Source organism: Gavialis gangeticus, unplaced genomic scaffold, assembly GCF_001723915.1.
Source record: "Gavialis gangeticus isolate Ggan-Ray unplaced genomic scaffold, GavGan_comp1, whole genome shotgun sequence".
NCBI classification, from domain to species: Eukaryota; Metazoa; Chordata; order Crocodylia; family Gavialidae; genus Gavialis; species Gavialis gangeticus.
In genome coordinates this window covers 35654742-35676584 of record NW_017729034.1, presented here as the reverse complement: position 1 = coordinate 35676584, position 21843 = coordinate 35654742, and the positions used below count along the sequence as shown (strand labels likewise).

Here is a 21843-nt window from a genome sequence, read left to right as displayed (position 1 = left end):
AGGATGCTTTTGGGGAAAAAAGAAATAAAATTTTTTTGTAGGGACCCAAAAACTGCGTTTTTTTTTTTTTTTTTTTTTTAAGGTCAAATATCGAGGGACTGTCAACAAAATTGCAAAAGAGTTGTACCAATATAGATGAAGATATGAACAATGTAGAGAAGATCTGAAAATAAATGAGTTAGGAATAATTTTAAAACATACACAAGCTGGACTAATTTAAGTGATCTTTTTGGGGACCTTCTATCACTGTCTGTCCTACTCATTTTCTTCCTTCCCTCTTCTCCCCTGCCTGTGTAAGTGTTTTGTGTGTATGCCTAGTGTGGGCAGTCCTTGCTAGAACTAGGTAGAAAACTTTTTTGTATCCTTGTTTTTACCCCATACATACTGGTATGTAACTGCTCTGAACTGTGTATGTTTGAAGAACCAATAACCTGAGCAGTTTCAACAGGACCAAGACTGCCCTACCCAGTGTGCCAAAGAGTCAGGCACCAGCATATAGGTAGTAGGATCCCAATGTTAAGTCCTTGCAATGAATCAGGCATAGTAAGGACTTGAAATCTGGCTCCCATTCACATCCCAGGTAACGTGTCCTTACTCTTACGTTATCAATTATTCTGTGGTTGATTGGATTCTACTTTTGACCAGAAGTTTCATAGATTCATCAAGAAATCGAAAAACATTTTTTTCCAATTAATATATGAACTGGCACTTCTTCACATGATTTAAATATTTGGCAAATGGGCAACTTTTCCTAAAGAAAAACCTTTTGCAAAAATTTCTATCAGCGCTAGTCCCTGATTCATGACTTCAGTTCGGGTGTACTGTTACCAGTATAGAAGCGCAAGCTCCTTTCATGGATATCCTTTCCTCTTGTACCTTCTCTAGGTTTAGAGCAGAAGTTCCTAAGCTTTTTGTTATTGCGTACCCCCTTCCAGATTTACTGGCTGCCTGTGTACCCCTCCCAGAATGTGTTTTATATTTTAACCCCTTAAATGCCAATTTTATTATAATGAAAATTAAATCTGTCATTACACAATTTCTCCCATGTACCCTGCCGGGATTAGCTTGGGGATATACATACCACAGTTGGGGAACCCCTAGTTTAGAAAAAAGCCTACCTCCCTTTAAGTAGTGGTAGTAAATTCTATTCCCTCATCCTTCCTTCCCTAAGTTTGTGGTGTTCTCTTCCTGTGGAAGCAGGAGACACGCATACTCTTTCACTTTAGAAGGTCTTGCAGGATTCCTTCGGAGTCCCAGTTGTTCTTAATTCATACAATTGATTGACTGTTTCAGTGGACAGCAATACTCTATTAATGTGGAACATGTCTTTTTTTAGGGCTGTGCTTCACAAGATTAGGAAAATTTTAATGCATGTACTCAGAATTTGGCTTTGATTTGACAGTTATGAGCCTGGCATGGAGTAAGATTTCACCCAGCAAATCTGGGTGATTTATTTGCCACTTTCAAATGTCATCCTTCAGCTCTTTCAGTTTTGATGCTCTGAGGAGTGTGAAAACTTTAAATTAAAACTGAATTAAAACAGCATTCCTGTTTAAAATTGCAGAGCCACTTTCATTCATTTTCCTTTCCCACTTGCCTTCTAATTTCTAGTTTTGTACAATTCAACCTAGCTGTCAAAATTTCACAAAATTACAAGTAGGTAAAAAGTTTAGAATGGAAATAATTACATGCATTTAACTGAAGTATGTGTTTAACCTTATGAGAATACATTAGGAAACTCTTGTACATTTGAAAGCAGTATATGTGCACTGAAGATTAGTTGAAGATTATACATATGGTTTCAAAATGTTTAAACTTTCAGTGTTCATGCTTGTTTATGGGACCCCTGGGATTGTAGTGTGTATTTTTTTTCCTTCACTATCTTGAAAAGGATACATTATGTGAGATAAGGGATAGTGGGGGGAGAATAGTATGTTGACTTTGTCTTTGAACATGAAGTACTGCTACAAGTCCAGCAGAGTGAAAATGAAGATTTGAAGAGCAAATTCTTTGGATCAAGATGAACTGAAAGAGCATGCAGAAAAAAGATGTGAATATACACAGGTATCTTTTTTTAAAGGCAAGGAAGCTGGAGGAAGAAAGTTTGCTACAAAGTAACTTAAAAATTAAACTTTCCCTTACAATTTCAGTGCACCACTTTCAAGTTGGTGTCTCTCTTTATACGTTGTCCTTTCAGGCGTAATGTTATACTAATTCTTTGCATGTTTACTTTCTCAGCACATGATTGGTATGTTGCAAGCCTATGTATCAAGACAGAGCTTTAGGGTAGTTGCTAACAATTGTACTTTTCCTCTCTAGAAAAGGGCATATTCAGTCCTTTTAATAGGCTAAGTACAGACAGTCAAAAGGCTTGAGGCTATATTGATTCAGTCTTTGCAGGTTAGTCTAAGCTGCTTAGGTTGAACCAAGTGAATGGACATTCAGTTCTGATTATGGAAATGCAGCCACATGCCTGCAGTGGCCCAGGCTAGGAGATAGTGGGCTCTAGAGCATACCTCCTTGCTCAGCTAGAGCAGACAGCTTGGGCCAAGACGAGCCTGCCCAACCTTCTGAGGGAAGGTTCTTGGGGAGAGGTTCAAAGTGTTCTGGGATACTGGGGGACAGTGAGTTCACTTGAATTTGGAGGGGATTTTGGACAGAAGTGCAATAAACCAATTTAACCTCAATCAGTAAATCCTGATACTACATTCATCCAGGTTTATTTTAAACTAGCTTTAGCCATTTTGAAAGCAGTATATGTGCAGTGAAATTCTGTTTCAGATTTGAACTGGTTTCCAATAGCTTATACTAGTTTATTTGTAACTTCTGTCCCTAGCCATGGATACTGTATTTCTAATGATAGAGTGTTCAGTTACGAATCTTCTAACTGCTTTTGTCTTGTAAAGAGGTCAGGGAAGTAGACACTTCACCATCCTGCAGCTCTACTTATAGGATTATATAGAAAAAAGTGAAAGAGCCATTCATGAAAATGAAGCATTGTTTTCCAAAAAAATGAAAGGAAAGCGTCAAAAGTGTAGTTTGAGTAAATGTCAGAAATGCAGTGGTTTTTCAGAGGAAGGGTCTCCTTTAATCCTGAATCAGGATAGGGGAGAGGCATATGGAAAGAATTCAGTAGATTTCTGTGTATTCTGTATGAACTGAAGCATCTTGTACTTGCATTGTGTTAAAAGAATGCATCTCTTGGTTTATGCTGGCATCCTAGTACTAGTTAACAGCATAAAAGAGTGAACATAAAATTCCATTGTCTTGTGGCTATAAGTGTTCTAGCTAACTTAGTTGCCTCACTGTTTGACATGATCTTTTCAGTAAAGCATAATTTCATTATAAGATACATGGGCAGATCTAAGATTTTGAAAAGGAGGGTGCAGATTGTGCGGTGCATCATCACAGGTAACAACACATTTTTCTCCAGCGAAAGAGAATTTAGAAGCTTTACTAATGTGCTGGGGGCCCAGTGCTATATAATTCCATTTGAAATCAAAGCAAAAATCAATATAACTTCTTTGGAATGTTCAGTAATATAGTAAGTTTTAAAAAACACAGGACACTAGGCAAAAATGGTCAAAATTAGTTGAAAAAGATTGTCAATGGTTCTGTGGTCATCATGGTTAAATGTACTTATTCAGATTTTTAAATCAAATTCTGGTCTTCCTGAGTGTCTTGAACAGTGCCTCCAGTACTTCACCGGAGTTAATATTACCACATGGGAGTTAAAATTTTTAGCTACAGTTAAAAGTAGTCTGGAGGGCTGTGAAGTGAGTCATTACCAGGAATGTCTATCAGACAACATAATTGCAGAAGAAAGAATAGTTGAAGTAGTGGAACTTCAAGACCATTAAAAAGGAGACAGGTTCATTAACACCTATCTAATAAAGAAACATTAGCAAGAATCAAGTGGATTATTATTAGGTATCCTGGTTTTTCTGATGAAAAACCCTGCACATTCTCTGATTAAAACCCCCCAAATCCATGCACAGATCTGGGGGTCATGGGTCTCCCTATCCCCCTGCTATGAGAACTAGGAGGGTGGCAGTTATAATATTCAGGATCAGGATGCTCAATCTGAGAGAGAGAATTGCATGCCTTTCTTATCCCAAAGTGCTGCTCTGCTTTAAGGATACAACTTTAACGTCACAGTTGAATGCACTTGTATTAAGTAACCAAACAAAAAATAAGAAAGCAAAACAATGGGGTTAAGACAGCCATTTCAGTTTGTGTCTCTCTTTTTCCACCTGTTACTGGCCACAAGTATCTTTTATTGAGTGCCTGTAAGAAGTTGTTTTCTTATTCCTGGATGATCAGCTTCCAAACCTCTCAAGAGGATGTCTTCTTACTGATGCAGTATCTGTACAATCTTTCCCATTCACTGAAATGATGTGTTGTCAGGAAAGTGGACAACCAGGAAAGTGTTGTCAAGTTGCACAAAATTACTTGCTAGACGAGGGGTTGGTAGCCTCATAATCCAGATCCAGCCTCTGGAGCTAGGGTGGCTTCTGTAGTATTTTGACAGTGGGAGACTGACTACATTTCTGTGGTGGGGTACATAATCAGCTGTGGCTCAAGATGGGGACATCAGTTATGAATATCTTCTCAGCTGAACAAAATACGAAATACAGAGAGACCAAAACTCCCTCTTGGAAACCCTTATGCTTGAATAAGCCAGCACATCTATTTGACTTCCTTCATTCTGCCATAAATACCAAGGTCATAAGATCAGATTGGAGAGAGACATAATTGTTGTCTAGTAATACTGGGACCCAGACAATCTTGCAGCTGATCAGAGCCACAGTTCCTGCTGCCTCTAGCTCCAGGCATTGTGTCATCAATAAAGCAGAATTCTGCTTCCCAAAGGATAGGCATGGTGGAGAACTCTTTAAATGTAGGCTGTCTTTGCTCATACAGGGCCCAACCTATCTTACTGCCATCCAGGAAAGGCTCCAACTTGATATGTTATGAACAGAAATGGAGGTGCTAGTTGGAGTTGTTAGGAGCCCAACCATACGTTGGGCTGTGGTTCCTACCTTAAGGCTAAGGACAGTTTAAAGTATCACTTGGAGAATTAATAGCATATGCTAGACGTGCATCTCCACTGGAGAAACAGAAGTGATCTGGAGTTTAGTGCACACTAGACTAGGGGCTTACTGGCCTGAGAGGTAGTGAGGAAATACTGTGTAAAAGTCCATACGTAGCTAATTATTCCTTGTGCACCAGGGTGAAGTGCTGCCTCCTTTTCTCCCACAACCAGGTGTACATAGTTGAACACAGAGAGATGACCTAGTACACAGACCTTTCAGAGAAACATACCTTTCGTTCTCAGTTCTTGATACTGCTTCCAAAATTGCAGTCTTAACGGTAATTGAGGCAACCAAAAGGTACAGATGTCTGTATAGAATAGAGTAGTATTAGAATATTATGAGAAAACATGCACATGCTCCATTATATGTTTTTAGGCAACTTTGTGTTTCTGTATCAAAGGCCACAGATGTTGCAAATGAGTACACAAAAGTGACTTGCCCAAGACTTGCTTGTACATAAATACTTTTCTCCCATAAAGAGGTTAACTGCTCTGCATTATTTTTGAAACTCCTTTGCACCTTTGCTGATTTTTTTTATTATTGCTTTTAAATTTAAATCAGTTTCCCATTGTCTGTACTGTCTGCAGACTTTACTGGAAACTGCAACACCCGTTATAGAAGAATGATTTGCAGTGTATTTTATTTTACTCTTCAGGTATATTGTATTTAACCAGGTCTGTTTCAACTGTATGTAAACTTGCATTTATCATATTTGCATTGGATTTAAGAACTATATTTTCTTGTTTCAGCAATAGTATCAGCCATTGAGGGGAAAAAAACCCCCTCCATTAGCAGATGGTAGCAAAGGAGCCTGTGACTCAGTCATTTCTTCTAGCATAGTGAGGAGCACGTCTGGGTATTAGAAAGTTCTTTGGTCTTGACCTTGCTTGCAATTTATCCAGCTCTTATTTGCTAGAGTATTTGACATGACCCCTTGAAGAAGTAAATGCTTTAGATGAACTATATGCAGGATGGATTATTTTATTTAGCTGGATTGAACATGCCTAGTTATCTGATTCAGTAAGACTATTTTGACTTCCCTTTCATAAACATAATTATTCCAGATTGCCTTGAATGCTTCTTGTTTCTATGCTAAATCATTCTGACTTCAAGTAGCTTGCAAAAGGTATTGCAGTTAGCCAAAGCAGAAGAGTGTTATTTTAAGTGTCTGTTTTCACCCATGCACAGAATTCAATTACCTGCAAACTCAAACACTGTTATTAGTATGAAGATACAGAAATAACAGTCAGTAGATACCAGATTTGCACTTCACATTCTAAGTATCTTGTTTCAGAAAATATTTTTTTGGTCGGATTGGAATGGATTTGGGGAGGAGGCGTGCCTTCCACCGTAGTATAGGGCATGACCTTCCTTGCAGGCTCCTCTGAGAATATATTAACCAAATGACTTCCCTGTTGTGTTGGTAGTGCCCTTAATCTTCCTGCTTTTACCTGTGGTCTGTTGATAGGATATTTGGTGTTTGGGGTATTGTTCCTTATAATTGGATGTGAGGGTTTGCAGTACTAATTTGGGGATTCCTTTAATAAATGATTGCTTGCAAAAGCATGGGATTGGGTGTGATGGCTCTTCTAACTCTATACTCCTATGTTGCATTTGGCCCTATATTTTAATAAGTATAATCTAAGGTATTATTTTAAAAATATAGAAGTTATTCCAATTAAAAAAAAAAGTTTGAAAATAAATCTAATGCTTTCAATCCTGTGCCTAACTTCAGTGCATTTGAACTTGTGAATGAAAGTACAGTAAACATTGATTTCCTTTTTATTTTTCAGATGAAAATTGGGATGATGACCAGCTACTTGGATTTGAACCTTGCAATGAAAACCTTATAACAGGTTGTAATATAATCAATGGGAAATGTGAATGTGACACCATTCGGACCTGTAATAATCCATTTGAGTTTCCAAGCCGGGATACTTGCCTGTCGGCTTTAAAAAGGATTGAAGGTAAGCACTTGCCTTCAATAATTTCCAGTGTGTAATTTCTCAGCATGCCTTTCATTACGGTCTAGGATCAAGTATTATCAAATTACGAAGGCAGAAATGGCTTCAGGCAGTCATTGCTTTTTACTTCTGGAAGACTGGTCTGGTTTTTGGTGTTAAGAGAATATTAACAATGTGAGGTTTAAGGAAGATGCAGTTTTATTCAGCTTGGCTTCTGAGACCTCCTCAGTTTTTTAATATAGATGGACCTAAATTTGACTTGTGCATTTTAAAAGTATTTAACTGTTTACAAATACGAAACTGATTCCATTTGTCCTGTTTAGATGGTCCTTTGTTTACATTGTATGTGAAGGAACAATTTAGGGAGTTGTATTTTGTGCTGCTTCATATATTTTGAGAGTTGTGATAAAGTTACTTGTTGAACTAATATGATATTTAAATGATGAATCTATGAATAAATATATGTTTCAATAACACAGATAAAAAATAAGATCAGAAAAGTTTAGGATTTTTTTGTGGACTTGACTCATAAAATTTGAGGGACTCGGACCTGCTGCATCTGTCTCTGCAGAAATACATAATGTCTCAAATTCCTTGTTGTCTCTTACATGCATAAGCATACAGAACAGTTGGATCTGAAATAAGCTAGAAGAATCATGTATCTAGTTTCAGAGAACTTATTATTTTGGTGCATTATATGCTGCTTGGATATGTTTGGGACAGATTTGTCATCAGCTTTGTAATCATACTCTCATATTGTACTTTAAAACTGTTTTTCAACTGGCATTGAAAACATGGTGGTCTGAAGAGCTGGTAATGTGACTTGACTTTGTCATACTGTTTGTTTTCCAATACATTCTAAGAACTTGCAAGGTGGTTACCTTAAGTCTATGAACAAGTGAGTCCAGCTCAACAGCAATTGACAAACAAGGAATAATTGAATGCAGTTTAAAACTAATGCTAATAAGGCTAGTCATATTGGTTTGAGTTGTGATAGTGGTTTAAATAAATTAATAAATTCTGGTCAAGAAAGTGTGTTAAGAGAACTGCTGAAGTGACTGCTTGAGAACTATGAACTAAGTAATGGAATATCGTAGTAACTTGAAAAACCTGTTAAAGTTTGCGAAGTCCAAATTAGAAAAACATGGAAGAATTTAGTTGAAAAACCTAAATGAGTCTATGCCAGATTTGATCTGTTAAACCCAGTCAAGAGGTATAAGATATCTTGTGGTTCCAGTCCTAGCTATAGAGGAAAGTATGCCTAATACAGCCTTTATTTACCTAATAACGTAACAAGTAATACTCCATATTGTGTTTCTTTATTGTCTGAGGTAAAACCAATTTGCTTATATATTGTTTTGCTACTTTAGCTTGCAGTTTTGCTATAGTGAGATCTATGTGGGTACTGCTATAATTTTAATTGTGCTCTATCATTCTTTAAGAAAAAACTGTTGTGAATGGCCTTTTCTTTTCCTTTTCTTCTCTACTAAATTGAGAAGAAATAAGTCTAATAGGTGAAAAGGCATGGGTAATGTAAGTCACGCTGTGCAGTGCAGTGCAATGTTAGTACTTAGATATCAACAATCAACAACTGTTAGGAGTCTAGCAGGTACCTCTTAATAGAAACCACATTTAAGGTTTGTTATTTTATGGGAATGTCATTTACTTTAACAAGGCTTTTGGTGTCCAGGAATGAATCTTGACTATTTCTTATGTCTTCAAAGTATTTGGTGTTTTTAACAAACAGGAGAACAAAAACCACTTAAATCATTTTACGTTGCTTCAAAGAATTTTCCCTATAGTTTTGTACTTGAAGTACTTCACAAGCGGAACACAGCACACAAGAAAAGTACATATGGGCTGAATTGGATGGAAACAAATTACTCATGATAAGCTGTCACTGGAAGCTTTATAATATATGTGCTATATTTCTTTCCTCCCAGAAATAGCAATAATCTAGTTGTAAGTACCTTTTTGTAATGGGCATTGATATTTTTTTTATGCTTAAAACTGTAGCCCTCAGAATGCTTCTGTTAGGTAGTCAGTTCAGTTTTATTAGATGGCCACGTTGCACCTTCAGTCTGTTTCCAAGACTAGTGGAAGTGTCTTGTCAGTCAGGACTAGGACTTAATAGTTTTTGTTCAAGCTGCTAGTTGGTATCTCTAACACTCCAGGTTCTGAATTTTGAAAAAATTAAAGACAAATCGTGTAATGTATATCCCAGATTTGAATGATAATTTCTTTACTGTCTTGTACTTTGGAGACAACATACCTGTTATTCTCTCAGACTAGATCTACATCCAGATTTTGTATTAATGTGACTTCAAATTAAGGATGTGATGATGTTATACTATTTCAAAATTTGAAGTTATATCATTATAAAGATGCTTATAACAGGTATAGCTTATTCTTGTATATTTACAGTTATATTGATAAGTACACTGTGGGGTTGTATTGATTTAACTACATGTGCTAAGAACCATAGTTAGAATGATACAAAAACTCTGGAGGACAAGATTTTAAAGTTTCACTTAGCTAAAAATTTGAACTGAACATTTTGCCTTTCCCTAAATAAGAAATGTCAGAATCTTTGCTTAAATTAAAGCTGCTACCCAAGGAAAAACCACTGCTTCAGACATGGTCATCTGCATGTTAACTGCTCAAATGCAATAACACATTGCTTGTGAAGACATGGCTGGGGTTATTTAAAATTTGGATCAAGTCTGAAAATTTCTTATGTAAGGAGTGTTTCTTGATAGAGCTCTTCAGAGTTAAATTTGATTCCTGTAGTTGTTAAAACAGGTACTTAAGCGTGTATTTGCTTAAAATAGAAGTAACTAAGCCCAAAGTAGAGATCACACTGGTGTGGCCCATCAGAATAGGGTTTGTATGGCGAGATTAGGATTCAAATGTGACTGCATAAGAAGATAGGTACGTGACATAAATTTCAAGAATTCTTACTTCTCAGTGACTAAACATATATATTATCTCCATAATTGGTATTATGGAAGACCTAAGGTGGGGAGGAGACAGTATTTAGCTTTATGTTGAACAAAGAAACAAAAAAACCCTACAGAATCCTTTGATTCAGATTTAATTAAAATTAATTTTGTGCATGGTAGCCTTGGAAAGGAGGGGATACTTATGCTCAGATATATTTCAAGTTTTTGAGGGTCTTGTGGAATACTGACTTTGTACACATGACTCCTTTAGCTTGTTTGTTAGACACAATTGCAAAGGGCTTGGTGAGATTTGTTGCATTTACCTAGGTGACGCAATGCATAATCAGCCCGTGGAATTTGCTGCTAAAATATATGACGGAGGCTAAGTTTGAGATTTAAATGGAAATCTACAAAGCTTCAGATAGATGATTAAACAGCTGTGTTAAAAGAGCAGTAATGTTGCAAAATTTTGGACCCAAACTAGGAACTACTAAAATCATGGTTGCTTGTGAAACCTTTGTCAGGGTTGTCAAACTCATCTGGCTCTGTGGGCTGGATGAGTGGTGTGAGGCTGGTCTGTGGGCTGGATCATGCTCATGGAAGCCTCCCCCACCCCTTCCCTCAGCATACCTCATTTTGCAGCTGCTCCAGCCAGTCCAGGACCTGTGCTACATGTGGCACTTGTCCCAGAGCAGGTGCCACATATGGAGCAGACTGGCAGGGGCTGCCACCATTTGCAGAGCGGCTGCCTCTCTGGCAGGACTGCAGTGCATGTGGCTCCTATTCTGGCTGCTCTGGGATCTGTGCTGGATGTGGCACAGGTCCCAGACTGGCTGGAGTAGGAGAAGGGGGATAGTGAGGGAGGGGGAGGAAAGTGGGGAGGGGTCCATGGGCCAGATTCAGCCTGTGGACCAGCTCTGTGCCATGGGCTCAGGTTGTGACCCGTGTGGGTCTGATTAGACCCAGGGACAGCATTTCATGCTGGATGATGGGGCTCTACAGGCTGGTCCAGACCATAGCCATATGTTAGATACCCCTGTTTTAAGTTGTTCTGTTATCTGTTTTCACTAAGATAAAGTCTCTTAATAAAATCACATTTCAGACTCCCACAGGGCCCCTACTACATTGAGTGTTCAGTATGGACTATGCTTAATGAGCTGTTTTTGGTGTTTTGTTTTAGTCTTTTTGTGCAAGATTATATGTGTTTTCAGGTTTTATTTACTGCACGCTATTCAGACCTTGCTGTATAGAGAGAATTATTTCCTCGTCTGCTTTTCTATAATTCTCACTGTAGTATCTGAGTGCTTCATAAACATGACAAATTAACAACACTTTTGTGAAGGAAGGCATTATTTCCTTTCCCTCCCCCTGCCTTTTTGTTAATGAGAGCTGAGGCAAATAGCAATTTTAAGTCCAAAAGTTTCCTTTAAACTTGGGTGCCCAGGTTAGGACCTGATTTCTGCCCTCCTCCCCCCCGCCCCCCAGTGCATAGTATTATATATAGAATTTAATGTTCAAAACATGGATTCCATTGATACTGGTTGCAGTTTTGTCAGAACTAGAGTGCTGGCAGTCAGGTCCAATAGTCAAGCTGACTATCTAGGTCACCAGTCTAAGGGTTGAGAGCCTGAGGCAGGAGCTGGTATACTAGGCAAAGGTCCATAATCTAAGTAAAATCTGTGGATGAGGTGAACAGGAACAGGGGACATTACTGAGCAGAAACCAGACAGGGACAGGAGATGGGACTGGGCAAGAACCAGGCAGGGACTCAAGATTACTGTGCTGGTTTTTGGAGGGCCACTCAGGGACTGGGAGGGACATGTTGCTGTTTCTGTGCAAGTCATTTATATGGACCTAATAAGTGTATGACCTCCATTCAGGCCACAGATATGGACGAATGAGTTCTCTCAATGAGTGTCAGCACTTCCATAAATTGGATTCAGGATCTCAAATTGGGAATTCAGAAAGTGAAGAATGTGGCAACCATCTATGCAAAATCTGATTTAAGTGACTTGACTAATACTGTATAAGAACTCTTTTGGCAGAGGTAGAGAGAATCTCTAGTCTTCCAGATCAGCATTCAGCTGCCGCAGTAGTGAGGTCATCCTTTCTACCCCTGCATTCCTTTTCTTCAAGTACAGATCTCCAATTTTCTCAACAAGTGAGTTGTTTTACAGGATGCAATTTCTCTTACTGCACAACCCTAATTCATCTTGTCAGATTAGTCTGTCCTGGGCACTGAAATGAGGCAGACACTAGAAAAGTGTGATCACGTAACTAAAGAATATTAAAATACATATTGATGAGGAGGGGATGAATTAAAGTTGCACAGCCAACTTGACTTTTAATAGTTCCTAGCTGCTAAATGTGTAACTTTGCTTCCTTGGTGTTCTTTTTATGTAGGTTCTTAGAGCTTGAAAAACCTGATGCTATGCATAATGTCATTATGAATGCATTATAGGCGTCGTTTTTCCATTTCAGCACAATAGGGACTTGACCCACGCATTTTGCTACACAGATATCTGTTGAAAGCGGAGGAATGGTGAGACCCAAGAATTGTGAATTCCATTGTGTGCGCGCGTGCATGTGTGCTGTCTACCTTCTTTTTTACTTGGCTCTGTCTCAGTCACATTATCTTTCCTTAACTAGGCCCAGTCTCTACTTCTTCATTTTCTCCCCCAGGTTGTATTCTTTTAATTCGGGATCTCTGCAGAAGTTCTTGATCTCCCTTACCCAAACAGTCTCTGTTCCATGTTCCCAGTTCTGCAGCTGATCCTCCTTTCCCCTTCCCCCATGCACTACTTCCTAATAATAGTCTCTCCTTTTACTGTCTCATTGTCCCAGGTCTTCCCCAATTTAGCTAATTTTTTTATAATCAAATGAAATAGCTTAAACTTTCTCTGGCCTGCCTGAGTGGCAACAGTAGTGGCATTGGGCACCTACACATGTGATGGAGCTCAGCTCCAACATGTACTAATTAGCATGTGTCGGAGCAGACTTGATCAATCAAGTCTGCTGTGAGTTTGCTGGATCATGCTAACTAGCATGCTCCAGCAGCCTCCACATCATGTGTATTCAACTTCCCTATGTTTCAAAATGGCGGCAGGGGCGCTTTAACTAAAGTTTGTCGAGCTTTAGTTAATGTGCCCCTGCTGCCATTCTGAAGCATGGGATGCTGAATATATGTGATGCTGCGGGCGCTTTAATTAGAGCACCCCCTCCACTCTGGGGCGTGAATATAGATGCCCACTGAGAGCAAGACTGTCAGGTTTCAGTTCTAGTGCCCAGGCCCACCCTGGCCGGAAGTGTTCTTTAACTAGAGAAGTCTGACTTAGCAGGATAGCCTCTGGCCTGGTGAATGGGAATAGCATCTTTAGTCAAGTTGTAAGGAAGAGTGTGAGGGATGGGGTATACTCTACTGGGATGGCACATTAGCCATCTGTTCAGCATTACAGATTATGAGAATTTGAGCTTACTAAGTGAATATCTAAGTTTTCAGTCTTATAACTTGGTCAGATGGGCATTTTTTTCATTTTAGAAACAGGCACATTCATGAAACAAAGCCTGCACTGAATTTCAAGTTCTTGCTGCAAAGTATGGGGTTACCAGAGCTTTTCAAACCTAACAGTTTGAAACATTGAGAATAAATTTCTCAGGCTAGGTGAAAGTATCATCAGTATATGTTTACTGTCTACTGTAGGATTTCTTTCCCCCTTTCTTTAAATCATCAGGGGATGGTTTATTGTTGGGAAGGATACTGGGCTAGATGGATCACTGGTTTGATGTTCTGCAGGAATTAAGAATGTAAGTGCCATACTGGGTTAAACCAGCGATCCACCTAGCTCAGTAGTGTTCAACCTTTTTGTCCAGCAGGCCAGATGGGCAGTATCCAGTCCCTCTAGAGACTGGATCTGGCCAATGGACCCATTCTGGTGCCTGGGGCAGGATAACAGGACCCTATCTGGCCACATGGTGGGGGGCAGTCCAGCCCTGATCCAGCTGCACCAGGGGGAAACGGGGCATGACCCTGTCCTAACCAAGCGCTGCAGGGGCAAGGGGCATGACCCAGCCCTGATTCAGCCCTAAGGGGAAAGGGCCTTGCCCAGCCCTGAAGGAAGAAGGGGGGGCATGGTTCAGCCCTCCCAGGGTGTGGGGAGGAAATATGGTCCAGACTGGTGGGGGGGAGGAGAGAAGAGCGCATGAGCTGGCCCTGAACAAGCTGCACAGAGGGAAGGGTGTGTGGCCATGTAGGGAGAGGGTTGCAGGGCTTGGGGATTTTGGTAGTGGGGATGGGTGACGGTATTAACTGCCACTGGTCCTCTACTGTCAAATTTCTTGACTCAGTGTGCCCCGTGGCCAGATGCCAGGCTTTCTGAGCCAGAGGTTGAGCACCTCTGATCTAGTCCACTATCCTGTCTGTGACAGATGCTTATGCTCTGCAGGCTCCACCATCCTGTCTTCGTGTTCCACTGAGACACCAAATGACAGGACAACCTTGGCAAGGGTGTGGGTTTCCAGTGAGCCAGCCTGTATTCCACCTTGATCTTTTGAGCCAGCGGGGACCTAAGCTCATGGCTTCTGCACAGAGCTCTGCAGACGTGCATCTGGCATGCTTCACTGATACCACTTCTGTCAGTAGAAGGAGATCCTGGCAAGTGCCTACATTGTGTATGCCAGGCTACAGCATCTCTGCTGCCTCCTCAGGAAAATGTCTCCTGAGGTTCTGGCTGTGCTTCTCTCTGCACCCCTTTTTTACACCCAATCAAGTTTTAGGATCTGCTGGTCAACCTCCTCCTGTCTCTGGATAAACTTGATGTCTACCAGACCAGGAAGGAGGCTCTGGCCAGGGGGAATCTGAGCAATTGTGGGGCCATTTTTCTGTCACTCCTCTAGGCAGGCTAGGTTCATTGGGCAGCATCCACTTGTTCCTTGGACACATTTCACAGGCAGTGGGTGCTGGCTGGTGTTATCTACTCAGTGTCTCCCCTTAGAATACTTGTTATCAACCTATGACCCACAATCCTGTGCCTGTTTCTTTATTTTTTTATTATTATTTTTTTTTTGTCCTTGCAATCAGTGGTTGTGTTTCTTATGGCTTCCTTGATTGAGGGAGAGAAATAGTTCTCCTGGTGGACCTAGATCCACTGTCCTTTGCACAACAAATAGGCCCATCTCCAACAGGGCTTCAGAGGGAGAGCATATTATTTCTAGACTGATCTGTGTTGTACCCTCCCTGACGTCCATCGCAATTAGTTTGGTGATGCATCCCTGACTGTTTAATAGCTGTGTTCTTGAACACAGGGCAGAAACTTTGGCCCTGTTCAGCTTTAGGAGGAGAGCTCTTTTGATGGCAGTTTGTTCTGACAGCTGTGAGACTGACAGATCTTGTCAGTGGATGGAGAATGCTTTAGAATCCTAGTCTAGTAAGGAACCAAACCAAGCATGCAAACTTAAGAAAAATCAGGTAGCTTTTCAAATGTCACTTTGTAAGATATTAAATTAAGTTCAGTGTTTTGGAAGATAAGCTGTCCCTCCTTTCTTTTAAGCATTTAGAGGCTTAGTGGGATGTAACTGCTGAAATTATTGAAAAGCACATCTTTCACTGAGTATAATTAGTGAATTCTTCAAAGCTCGTTCACATCTGCACTGAGTACCCAGTTGAGTTGAGCGATTTGCAAAGTAGTATTTTGGTGTATCCTAGACCTTAATTGCTGGATGGAGGCTGCAAGGGAGAGAGGAACAGTGTGGGGGAAAAACCCTGGTCATACCCAGTTCACTCTCCCTTTCAGCATCCACCCTCTGCCACTGTGTCAACACAGGATACTAGGCAAAGATGTACTATTGATCCAAACCAGTACATGACAATTCTTATGTTCTTATCCTCCAGCAGTTTTACTATGATCCAAAGGAAAAAAAAAAGCTTCCTCAAATGCATTGCTTTAGATTGTAAGATCTTGCTGTATATGTTGAGCATAGTGGATACTAATTCTGTTTTGGGTTTCTAGGCACTTGCGTAATACGAAGGTCTGGACAGGATTAGTTCAGTAATATTCAGACAGTAGTGTGAATGTTGCCAGGTGTAAAGTAAGTTAAATATGCCTGAACACTAACACTAATAATACAGTAGAACCGGGATACTTTGTAGGGTTAGTTTCCTTACCCCCTGTAAAGATGGAGGTTTGTGAAGTAAACAGTCATAGTAAACAGCTACACAGGTCTCCCTGAGGGGTTCTGCATGATTGAAGATGTAATGCCCTTTGAAGTAAAAGGTACAACAAGTAGCTGAGCAGCAGCACCTTAATACAACAACCCATCAGAAATTGAGCAGGTTGCAAGCTACCTGGAAACAAATGAGTCAGGTTCTACTGTACAGAAAATGTCAACTATTTAAATGATATTGAAATGTTCTCAGAATTTGTGCAGATGGTCAAATAAAGTTCCCATGATGATTTTTGGTGGGAATTGTGCTCAAATTGTCCCCAAGAGCAGATATAATCTTTTCTGCTCTTCTTGGTTTGGACACAAAACTTGCTTTTAATGTCCTTAAATTGCTTATAATTATCAAAACAAAAGGTTGTTATAAAACGAGGATTCCTCTGTGTACCTTTCCTAACCCATCCCCACCCTCCCCCTTCCTGCTTTCAAGCCCTCCCCCCAAATAAAAAACCCTTACTTTTGGAATTCTTGTAGTTTGTCAGTTTAAGGTGACTGAAGTTATTTTAACAATCTTTTTACATTTCATTATTTTCACATGTACTTGAATAACTTAGTATAGACAAATGTTGCCTTACCTGTTAGACCAGTTTTAGAACAACAAATGTGAGAAGGCAATTTTATTCTAAATATTTGTGTTCAGTTTACTAGTAACTCTCAGTGTTTTTCTTTTGAACTGCAACGTGATTCATATGGTCTTAAAGGTAGCTACTATTTGAAGAATTTTAACAAAATAAATAAAATGTGGTTTATTGAATTATATGAGTATATTGGAATACTCTTTTTTTTTTACCCTGTAAAATGTTGTGTTCTGTGCACCCCATTCATGTGTGCTTTGCTCAAATAACTCAAATGGTTTGACTAAAATTTAGCCTGTATTTTCAATACAGGAATGTGATTCTGTCAAAGGACCAAATTGTATCCTTGAATGTGCTTATTTTGCTTGTTAACTAAAGTGGGAGCTGCTTGAAGACAAAACTTAACCTGAAATATGGAGAAAAAATGTAATAGTAGTTTTTAAACTTCTATTAGTATTATGCATGCACAGCTCTAGAGTCTGAGGAAGGAATAGTGTCGTTCAAAAGTAGTAACGAATTTTGAATGACTATGCGTATACTTTCTGCACTTTACTTGTGTCAGTATTCTCAAGTAGATGTTAGGTTTTGACATTAGGTTAGTAATGAAAATATGATCTTAGTTTACTACTTTGCACAAGGACTCATCTGACAGTACAGCAGACTGCACAAGTATTTGTAATTGTATCATTAAATTTATACAATTTAGCTGTGTTTCCCAAGATAAATGCATTCTGTATTCCTTGGGCAGTGTAGTTCCTTGTCCTTTCTGTATTTTTAGATGATGCCTTGTGTATAGCTGGAAATGCAAGCAATTGGCTGTCAGACAGTTGGACTTCTAAGCTACTTAGAATTCACTGTCTGGGTTAGGATTGCAGGATAAGCACATTCTTTTTAAAATTACGTTGTAATATTAATTTACAACGTAATTTAGTTGTAAAATGCTGTAGATAGTCAGTACATAATTTAATTTCAGTTAACCACCCTACTGAGATAAGACAGTCATACCCCCTTTCTACTAGTAGTTTAAGCTCTTATTTGGAAACCTCTAGCATCTGAAACTGAAGTGCTTCTATAAAGATGCCATATGTTATCTCATAAAAGACCTCTTGCGTGGTGTAAATTACTGTGATGGATCACTTCCAAAGTTGTTCAAGCAATTCTTAAGTCTCCTGACCTTCCCAGTCACACCTAGCTTTCCTATCTGCATGACCATGTGTCTCCCCACCATAGGCAGTGACAAGTAGCAGGTATTTAAGCAAGTGATTCTCTCCTTGCAGCATCTAATGTGCTCACTGTGCTTGACAGAAAGGAAAACCTGGCTGGCAATTGTGAAGTTAAATGGAGGTTATTGTGTGGGCTGAATATTGGGATGGCACCTTTTGGGTGTAGGGTGTTGCTTGGTATGCTTGGCTCCTCCTTCTGTTCAGGGCCAAGGCTGTCAAGTTAGATCTTATTTAAATATGTAACATATTTAGATGAGGATTTCCCATTTACAAAGTGACCTTTTGGAAAAGTATAGCAGTGATGGTAGTGTGAGCAAATACGTTGCATGTTTAATCAAGTTCAGAGAAAATGGTGTGAAGTTTAATATTGATATATAGTAGGATCAATTCATTGGCTTATATTGTGACAAATACTAGTGAGGAGGCTTCACTAAGTTTGCTTAAACTAACCTGGAATGTTTTTAACTTGTTTTTCAACTGTTAAGCCTTTTAATACTGTGTGAGTTTAGATGTTACTGTATTTGCTCTAATCCAAGATAAGGCTTTTCCCTCAATTAGCATGGGGGGGGAGCCTAGTCTTGGATTTGAGTACCGGCTCTGGGCAGGTGGCTGCTCAGTTCTGGCTTTGGCTCAGAGCTGAAGCCGTAGCTAAGGTGCTGCCTGTCCCAGGGCAGAATGGTTTATTTGGTGGGTGAGGGGGCATGAGGCTGAGGGGAAGGCAAGGGAGACTGAGGGGTGTGGGATGGGTGGGAAACCTGCAGCCTGCACCCTAACCCTTGCCTTCCCATGCCTGTTCCTGCCTCCCCACCACCTGCTCACCTGTTCCCAACCTGCCCCCTTCTCTCTTACCTTCTGCATGGGCTCCAGTCCTAGCTCTGCTGCTGCTGCTACTCCCTGGCCAGACTAGGCTGGGGCTACCACTGTTGCTGATCATCTCGAAGCAGCAGATCTGTAGCAGAAGGGTGTGGGTTGGCAGGCATTGGGGGAAGAGAATGGGGGAGGAGGGGGTGGGGGAAGATAGGGAGTGGGGGACAGGCATGGAGAAGCAGGTGCATGGCAGGAATGGGCGAACAAGGGGCGGGGTTCTGGCCCCCTGTCACTGCTTTTCCTGCCACAGCAGTGAAGGAACAAATTTAAGACATTCTTCCAATAATTAGATTTTATACCTGGAAAATTATAATAAACTTATCTTTTTGTGTATAGAATCTAATGCTTAGGGGTTGTCGTAAATTCCAGGTTGTCTTGGATTTGGGTAAGCAGGTAATTTTTAAAATCTTTTTAGAGAATAATATGCAAACAATAATAATAATAGTAAAAAAAGCTCCAATTATGTTATCACTAGCGTTCAAATCTGTTTCTTATTTCAGTCAGTTTAATCCAGAGTTTTGTAGAGATGGGTATTAAGTTTCACAGAAGATTTTTAAATTTGGTTTCATTCAGATTTAGAATGGGGGTGGAAAAATTAAAAGTCACTATAAAAGGGGCTATGGCATTAGCTCCCATACAGTATGCCTGGGGAAAGCCAATGTTCTGATGAGGAGTTAGTCATGAGTTGGCAGAAAATTGACCAGTCTTTTTGATGGGGTTTTCCTTGACTTCTGGAAGAACTTTACAAGAGATGGTTTAATTTTGACAAAACATTTTGATTTTTGCCAAATCAAAATATCTTGCATAGCATTTTGCCAAGCAGCTGTGTTTTAGTCCAGTCTTTAATTAGTAACACTGTGTAAACTGTATTTGTTTCAGTAGCATAAGTATAATTGTCCAGATTTTGTCTTTGCTCATGATGAATGAGTGTCATTCCATCAGTTTTATTTCTTTTTTTTTACTTTCTAGAAATTAATGGTTTGCTTGCTCACTAATAATCCTGATAAACTCCTGGTATAGTCTAACAAATAGTCAGCAACTGCTGTTAAAAGAGTGAACCTGCAGGGAGAATTGTGACAGATGACAGAACAAGCAGCAATGGTCACAAGTTGCAGCAAGGGAGGTTTAGGTTAAATATTAAGAGAACCTTTCTGCTTATCAGGGTAGTAAAGCATGGGAACAGGTTACTCAGAGAAGTTGTGGAACCTCCATCCTTGGAGGTTTTTAAGATGGGGATGGTCCTGGTTTGAGCAGGGGGTTAGGCTAGGTAACCTCCTGAGGTCCTTTCTGATGCCTAGAAAATGATATTTAGAGGTTTGTTTTTGGGAACTGGCTTATAAGTAATGTAGATATGTATTAGAATAATGGTCCAGGGCAATAGCAAGGGTTAATTGATTTCTAAAAAGCCTATTTGTGACAAAGTTTCCTCAAGGCCTGCTGTATCTGATCAGGAAAGCAGCGAGTAGACAAACAGGCTGGGAAATTCAAGACATGTACCATACTGTTCCATGACACGTTCCAAGATAAGGTGGCACCAAGTCACAGTGCCCAACTGCAGGGCCCTTGGTATTTTTGGTTTTGGGGAACAGACCAAATTAGGAGAAGACCAGTAAAGCCAAATTAGGATGTGTGCATGTGAAACAAAGGGATATGCTGATAGGACAGAACGTGGACAGTATGACAACCACAGAGAGACCAATTAGTGATGCCTAAGATGAAAAGTCATCACAGGAGGAGAAAAGGATACAAAAGGAGGGATTTTAGAGCAGCAAAGGTTCCCCGAGAGGGGAACCTGAGGGCCACCACAGACAGAGGGGGTGGGCCTTGGCCTCAGCCTCTGACCTCCAGGCTGCTGACATCTGACATTCAAGAGACTGTCTCAGGGTGAAGCTTGCATACTGGGCAGTTGTACCTTCCCTCTGATGACAGCTGTAGGACTGGTAGATATAGAATTGTTTGCATTATTCTGCTATCACTGTGTATCAATAAAATTTTGCCTGTTATCAAATGGAGAGGTTGTGGTCAGTGTGATGGCTTTGGGTCTGCCTGGGTCATAAATCCAGTGACAACACCTTCTAACCCTAATTTTCTATGATTCAGAACTGCTATTTATTAGTTGTAGTACAGAAGTCTCACTTAAACTAATTAAGTAAACTAAGCAGGCATATCCTCTAAAGCAAATGTTCCATAGTTACCAGCCACTAAACTTGAGAGGGGGAAAAAGATTCTGCGTGTCTGCATGGCCAACTTTATTCCTTATTTCTTTCTTCCCTCTCCCCCTTCATAACACTAAATTTAAGGTTTGGCAAATCTGTTACATTAGAAGCATGTATTATTTGCTGGAGAGAGAAGATCAACATAGCAAACATGACAAAAAACAATAGTTCTGTACTGAAGTTTAAAATTTGTTTTAAATACTGTACATGTAGAATAGTTTTCTGTAGTATTATCTTTTCTAATACAGACACTTAAATGCTGTTGAAACTAATCCTGCAGCTATTGTTCCTAATATTTTTCTACTTTCTTTCTTCCCTTTTTTAGTAGTGGAAAACTGTGATGAGTTCAGTGCTCTGATTAAGCACAACTATGATCAGAACTCTAAAGCTTGATATTAAAATAGATCTAAAAGGAATAAAAATGAGAGGTGACAAACTGTCTAAATTTACAGCAAAACTTTTATATTGCCTCAATTCATAGATTGTTAGGGGCTGGGAGGGACCTCACAGATCATCAGGTCCAGCCCTCCTGCTCTAGGCAGGAAGACAACTGAGGTCAAGTGACCCTAGTGAAGTGACTGTCCAGTCTCCTCTTGAAAACCTCCAGGGTAGGTGACTGTATCACCCCTGGAGGGAGTTTATTCCACAGTCTGGACACCCTGACTGTGAAGGAGTTTTTCCTGGTATTAAGCCTGAAGCGGCCTTCCAGGAGTTTATATCCATTGGTCCTGGTCTTCCCCAGGG

At 39.9% G+C, this 21843-nt stretch overlaps 1 protein-coding gene across 2 annotated transcripts in view; it reads left to right on the top strand.

The window, feature by feature from the left end:
• Nucleotides 1-21843, top strand: part of CRIM1 (cysteine rich transmembrane BMP regulator 1) — a 509439-nt gene that overhangs the window by 24180 nt on the left and 463416 nt on the right. For both annotated transcript variants that reach the window (XM_019527120.1, XM_019527119.1), the window contains exon 2: nt 6890-7063. In XM_019527120.1, the coding sequence (XP_019382665.1) occupies nt 6890-7063 (174 nt within the window). The remainder of the gene's footprint in view (nt 1-6889; nt 7064-21843) is intronic.